The sequence below is a fragment of the Cajanus cajan genome, chromosome 7 (genome assembly GCF_000230855.2).
Source record: "Cajanus cajan strain Asha chromosome 7, NIPB_CcT2T_4, whole genome shotgun sequence".
NCBI lineage: Eukaryota > Viridiplantae > Streptophyta > Magnoliopsida > Fabales > Fabaceae > Cajanus > Cajanus cajan.
The window spans coordinates 33,133,751-33,141,092 of record NC_138523.1 but is presented as its reverse complement, the minus strand read 5'-3'; the positions used below and the strand labels follow the sequence as shown (position 1 = coordinate 33,141,092).

General features: G+C 38.5%; 1 protein-coding gene across 1 annotated transcript; it reads left to right on the top strand.

The window, feature by feature from the left end:
• Positions 1 to 343: 343 nt before the first annotated feature.
• On the top strand, positions 344 to 4,996 carry LOC145949954 (uncharacterized). Its single transcript, XM_083060862.1, has 4 exons — positions 344 to 1,834; positions 2,135 to 2,283; positions 2,509 to 3,945; positions 4,276 to 4,996. Exons 1-4 carry the CDS (start codon positions 344 to 346, stop codon positions 4,994 to 4,996), a joined length of 3,798 nt encoding a protein of 1,265 aa, XP_082916988.1.
• Positions 4,997 to 7,342: the final 2,346 nt, after the last annotated feature.

Below are 7,342 nucleotides of genomic sequence, written 5' to 3'. Positions count from 1 at the left end.
TCTTATCAAGAATTCTCCAATTCTTGTGGCGATCTTTCTTGGCTTATCAAATAATCATATTTGTGGCGCCTTCCTTATAATCGATTAATTCACATCATTTGGTATTCAGAGCTAGGTTGAGGGTACTGTTCACACAACACCGTCCTGGTACTGTTCATCGGTACTGTTCACACACAGTTCCTGGACTGTTCATCGATACTGTTCACGCGCACTGTTCATCGTCACTGTTCCTGGTACTGTGTCATCGATACTGTTCACGCGCACTGTTTATCGTCACTGTTCCTGGTACTGTTCATGGATACTATTCACGCGCACTGTTCATCATCACTGTTCACGTTGAACAATGGCAGGAGCGGGAGGTGGTGGTCCTCATTTAGATGGAGCTCAAAGATTGTTACTTGAAGCTATGACTGCACAAATGCAAAGATTGATGACACAAAATAATCAAGAGCTCTATGAGAGGATTGAAGGAATTGAAAATCAACTAAATCAAGATGATGGAGGTCCTAACCGAAATAGGGGAGGTAGAGGCGGCAATGGAGGTCCTAGACAAAACAGACTTGAAGGAGTGAAGTTGAATGTTCCCCCATTCAAAGGTAGGAGTGATCCAGATGCCTATCTAGAGTGGGAGATGAAGATTGAACATGTGTTTTCATGCAATGACTATACTGAAGCACAAAAGGTCAAGTTGGCTGCAGCTGAATTCTCAGACTATGCCCTCATTTGGTGGAACAAATATCAAAAGGAAATGCAAAGAGATGAGGAACGGGAAATAGATACATGGGCTGAAATGAGGAGAGTCATGAGGAAGAGATACGTGCCAACCAGTTATAGTAGAACTTTGCGTTTAAAACTTCAAAAATTAACTCAAGGTAGCATGACTGTTGAAGAATACTATAAGGAGATGGAGATGGCATTGATGAGAGCCTGCATAGAGGAAGAAAATGAAGCAACAATGGTTCGTTTTCTGAATGGCCTAAACACTGATATTAGGGATGTTGTGGAATTGCAGGAATATGTGGAGATGGAAGATTTGTTGCACAAGGCTGTACAGGTTGAACAACAACTCAAGAGGAAAGGTATAGTAAGGAAGAATTCTTCCAGTTCTTATAATCCAAACTGGAGGGATAGATTTAAGAAGGAAGGAGGAAATTCATCTAGTTCAGCAGTGACTCCTCCACAAGGGAAATCACCAACAAATCCAAATACATCTGTCTTTCCTACTGGAACTAGAAACATCAAATGCTTCAAATGCTTGGGAAGAGGACATATTGCTTCTGAATGCCCAACTAGGAGGATCATGATCATGAAGGAGGATGGGCAAATCACTAGTGAATCTGAACCTGATGGAGAAGAAGTGGAGAAAGAAGAGGAAGCATTGCAGGGTGATATACTAATGGTAAGGAGGTTGTTGGGAAGTCAGATACAACCACTTGAGCAAACCCAAAGAGAAAATATTTTCCACACTAGATGTTCCATCAAAGGTAAATTATGCTCTTTAATAGTTGATGGTGGAAGTTGTACTAATGTGGCTAGTTCCAGATTAGTATCTAAGTTAAATTTGGGAACCAAACCACATCCTAGGCCATACAAACTTCAATGGCTTAGTGAAGATGGAGAGATGAAAGTAACTCAGCAGGTTGAGGTGTGCTTCTCAATTGGAAGGTATAATGATAAGGTGTTGTGTGATGTGGTTCCAATGGAGGCAACTCATCTCCTCCTAGGGAGGCCATGGCAGTATGACACAAAAGCACTACATGATGGATTCACCAACAAAATTTCTTTCATGCACAATGACCAGAAAATTATTCTCAAACCATTATCTCCTAGAGATGTGTGTGAGGATCAAATAAAAATGAGAGAAAAAATAATGCAAGAGAAAAGAGAGAAGAGTGAAACACCTATCAAAAGTAGAAAGAAGAAGAGTGAAACACTTGAGGGAAAGAGTGAAACACTTGAGGGAAAGAGTGAAACACTTGAGAGAAAAATGAGTTGTTTAGCAAAAGAAAGTGAGGTGAAAAAGATGTTTCTTGCTCACAAACCACTTTACTTGATGTACTGCAAAAATAATATTTTTGTTGCTGACAATTCAAATAAAATTGCTATTCCTCCTAGTGTTGAATTTATTTTGCAGGAATATAAAGATGTGTTTCCGAAGGAGTTACCAAAGGGACTACCACCTTTAAGGGGAATTGAACACCATATTGATCTCATTCCAGGAGTGTCATTGCCCAACCGACCAGCATATAGAAGTAATCCCCAAGAGACCAAAGAGATCCAAAGGCAAGTCGAAGAATTGATGAGCAAAGGATGGGTACAAGAAAGCATGAGCCCATGTGCAGTTCCAGTCATTTTAGTCCCTAAGAAGGATGGAACATGGAGGATGTGCACTGATTGTAGAGCCATCAACAACATCACAGTTAAGTATAGGCATCCTATTCCTAGGTTAGATGACTTATTGGATGAATTGCATGGTGCCTGTATTTTTTCAAAAATTGACTTGAAAAGTGGGTACCATCAAATTAGGATTAGGGAAGGGGATGAATGGAAAACTGCCTTTAAAACTAAGTATGGTTTGTATGAGTGGCTAGTGATGCCCTTTGGGTTAACTAATGCCCCAAGCACTTTTATGAGATTGATGAACCATGTCTTAAAGGAATTTTTAGGCAAATGTGTTGTGGTATACTTTGATGATATTCTGATATATAGCACTAACTTTGATTTGCATGTTGAACATTTAAGTGCTGTCATGAATGTGCTCAGAAAGGAAAAATTGTTTGCTAATATTGAAAAATGTACCTTTTGCACTGATCATGTTGTGTTTTTGGGATTTGTTGTGAGTTCTAAAGGGGTACAAGTTGATGAGGAAAAGATTAGAGCCATCCAAGAGTGGCCTACCCCTAAGAATGTGAGTGAAGTGAGAAGTTTTCATGGGTTAGCTAGTTTCTATAGGAGGTTTGTTAAGGATTTTAGTACTTTGGCTGCACCTCTTAATGAAATAGTTAAAAAGCATGTTGGGTTTAAATGGGGTGAAAAACAAGAGAAGGCATTTTCTGAACTTAAGCACAAACTAACTAATGCCCCCATTCTTGCATTACCAAATTTTGCAAAATCTTTTGAAATTGAATGTGATGCATCTAATGTGGGTATTGGGGCTGTTTTGATGCAAGAAGGTCATCCAATTGCTTATTTTAGTGAGAAGTTGAATGGGGCTGCCCTAAACTATCCCACTTATGATAAGGAATTGTATGCCTTGGTGAGAGCTTTAAGGACTTGGCAACATTACCTTTTGCCCAAAGAGTTTGTCATCCATAGTGATCATGAGTCCTTAAAGTACTTAAAAGGACAAGGTAAGCTTAATAAGAGGCATGCTAAGTGGGTAGAGTTTCTAGAGCAATTTCCATATGTCATCAAGCATAAAAAGGGAAAAGGGAATGTAGTGGCTGATGCTTTGTCTAGGAGACATAATTTGCTCTCTATGCTTGAAACTAAACTATTTGGTCTTGAATCTTTGAAAGACATGTATATGCATGATGTGGACTTTGCTGAAAATTTTGCTGCATGTGAAAAGTTTTCTGAAAATGGTTACTATAGGCATAATGGGTTCTTGTTTAAAGCAAATAGATTGTGTGTGCCTAAGTGTTCCATTAGAGAGCTACTTGTGAGTGAATCACATGAGGGGGGATTGATGGGTCATTTTGGGGTTCAAAAGACGTTGGAAATTTTGCAAGAACATTTCTATTGGCCCCATATGAAGCATGATGTACATAAATTTTGTGATCATTGTATTGTTTGTAAAAAGGCTAAATCTAAAGTTAAGCCTCATGGATTGTATACCCCTTTGCCTGTTCCTGATTTTCCTTGGATTGATATATCTATGGACTTTGTTTTGGGGTTGCCTAGAACAAAGAATGGAAAAGATTCTATTTTTGTTGTTGTTGACAGGTTTTCAAAAATGGCACATTTTATACCATGTAAAAAGGTTAATGATGCTTGCCATGTAGCTGACTTATTTTTTAGGGAAGTTGTGCGACTCCACGGGCTACCTAGGAGCATTGTAAGTGATAGGGACACCAAGTTCCTAAGTCATTTTTGGAGAACGTTGTGGGGTAAGTTGGGTACTAAATTACTTTTCTCTACTACTTGTCACCCACAAACCGATGGACAAACTGAGGTAGTGAATAGAACTTTAGGCACTTTGCTTAGGACTGTTTTAAAGAAAAATATTAAATTTTGGGAAGAACATTTGCCTCATGTAGAGTTTGCATATAATAGGGCTGTCCATAGCACAACTAAATGTTCACCATTTGAAATTGTGTATGGATTTAATCCTCTAACACCACTTGACTTGTTACCTATGCCTAACATTTCTGAATTTAAGCATAAAGATGCACAGGCTAAGGCTGAATATGTGAAGAAGTTGCATGAGCAAGTGAAAGCTCAAACTGAAAAGAAAATTGAGAGTTATGCCAAACAAGCCAACAAGGGCAGAAAGAAAGTTATTTTTGAACCTGGTGATTGGGTTTGGGTACATATGAGAAAAGAGAGGTTCCCTGAACAAAGGAAGTCTAAACTTGAACCTAGAGGAGATGGGCCTTTCCAAGTCCTAGAAAAGATCAATGATAATGCTTACAAAATTGATCTACCAGGTGAGTATGGTGTAAGTTCTTCTTTTAATGTTGCTGATTTGACTCATTTTGATGCAGGAGATGAATTCATAGCTTTGAGGACAAATGCTGCCCAAGAAGGAGAGAATGATGTGGACATAAAAGCCCAAACTCAAGAGGCCCATGACCAGAAGGCCCAAGTCCACGACGAAGAGGACAAAGATCAATATCCAATTCAAATCTTAAGTGGGCCTATGACTAGAGGGATGCTTAAAAAAACCCAAGAGGCATTGCAGCACAAAGTGGCCCATTTACTAGAGACCCAACAATCGACTCAACACATGGAGGAGGCTAGACTTATTACATGCATAGCTTGCTTGGGAAGCTAGGAGGCCAACTGGAAGATTTCGTTTTTATTTTATTATTATTATCTTTTTATGTCTTAAGTTTTAAAGTTGTGTTAGTTTTGTTTTGTAAAAGGCAGTATTAAAAATAAAAATAATAAACTACTACATTTCAGGATTTGAACCCAAGAACTTAAGCTTATAATGCCTTCATCAAACCACTTGGGCATATTAGCTTCTGTTGGGATATTAATATTTTAATTTTCTTTATTTACTTCCAAATGAGGCAAACTCAAACAAAAGTTGTATTAAACATTTTGAGAATTGAGAAAAGGACGGATTATTCAGATTACAAATTTTTGTGAGTTTTAGCTCTGCTAGGGTTTTTCCTTGCATCATTTGATCTTATCAAGAATTCCCCAATTCTTGTGGCGATCTTTCTTGGCTTATCAAATAATCATATTTGTGGCGCCTTCCTTATAATCGATTAATTCACATCAATTGTTGTGTTGTTAAGCTGTGATTTTATTGTATGTTGACCTTGTTGAGGATGATGATAGTGTTGTTATGTTGTAAGTTGAAATGATGTTAAGATGTATAGTATATATGTTATTTGTCTCATGTGTCGAATGTGAAGATGATTATATAGTTCTTATGTTGCATATTAAATTATTATGAGTTGTTTATTGTCTCTAGCTTACCCTTGCATGTTTCCATGTGGTTTGGACTCCAATGATCATACGTTGTATGGGAGCAGGGCAGGGATAGAGTGGAGATAGCTACTAGAGGCCACAAGAGGTGCCTGGAGATAGATTTTTTTTGTAGGCTACCTTATAGTAGCATATTTTGTTGTATATAATTGGTTGTCGTTGGTTGCTTGATTAGCAACTTGTTTTTTAAATATTTTATTATACTATTTTAGTATATATATTTCAATAGTGTGTAGTGTTGTTCGTTGTGTGACGACCATGGCTGGTCGTTACACTTTTATGGTATCAAAGCAGTTCAAGTCTAGTGGACACTCTATGGGGGTCGTTCCTTTAGGCTTTTGTTATGTTGAACTCTGTGTTGTGTTGGATGTTGTGCTAATTTGTGTTCAGTAGTTGAGATGTAGTGTGTTGAATGAGTTGTTCATTTTGTAAAAGATGCTTAGAACATGAGTAGATAGCCCATGCCATGGAGATGATGGCTATGGCTATGCAACAGCAGAATGCTTACTTTGCTAGGATGGATACTGAGAGAGTTGCGACTAGTGCCGCAAGACCAGTTGGATCGTTGGAGAGTCGGGTTTTGGCTGAGTTCAGGAAGTGTAGTCTCCCTTAGTTTAGAGGTGATGCAAATCCGGAGGTGGTTGACCACTTGATTTGCGAGTTGGAGAAGATATTTTCAGTTCTAGGTTGTTCAGAGGAGCGAAAGCTCAACTATGCAGTGTATATATTGATAGGGGAAGCAGAGTATTGTTGGAGAGGTACTAGTCATATGCTGAATTGACCGTGAAGTGGTTGTGGACTGGGTGTGCTTCAAGAGGGCCTTCCTTGAGAAGTACTTCCCAGAGAGTGTTAGTGATAGAAGAAGGTTAGGAGGAGTGGTAGATGACTTCTCCTTAGCTTCTCCTTTGCTCGGATCTTCTTCAAGGAGATGGAAACCACAAAGATGAACACTAGATGGAGGAAGAATCTCGGATTTAGAAGAGGCTTAAGCCTTGGATGGAAGCATCCAAGCTTAAGGTGCAAGGGAAAGCTCACTTCAAAGAGGAGGAAAACCTAGTAGGGTTCCTAAGGTGAAGCTTTCTCTCATGGTGACTCTTGAACGAAATTTGGCTGAATAAGCTCTTAAATTTCATTATTCTCAAAAGTGAATACAAAAATGTGAAGGGAGGACTTAAGTATGCACGGAAGTGAAGCACATAGGCACCTAAACCAAAGCTACACAAATTGGCGCCTAAAGTTTGAATTCAAATTTGAAATTTGAATTCAAACTTTGGTGCACATGTGTAAGTCCGAAAATTTAGGTACCAAGGTGCATTTAGGTCTGATTTGAGAGTCATTTAGGGTTAATTTGAGTGTCACATGTTCAGCCACCAAGGGTGCAAAACATGTGACTCAAATGTAACTTAAATGGCTTCCAAATTAAACCTAGTTTAACCTAATTAGCATACTTTAGTATTCCTTTTATTTTCCTATTCTAATGACCTAATTACATTGGTCAAACAATTACAATGGAAAGAAAAAATTACAAGAATGAAAATGAGCCTAATATTGGGTACCAAAAGCCCAAAGGCCCATGAAGCCCAAAACTAGGCCCAACAAGCCTAAAACCTAAAATGCTACTCTATGTGGTCCAAAATACAAGACCAAAATATATGATACCTATACTAACATGATGTATACA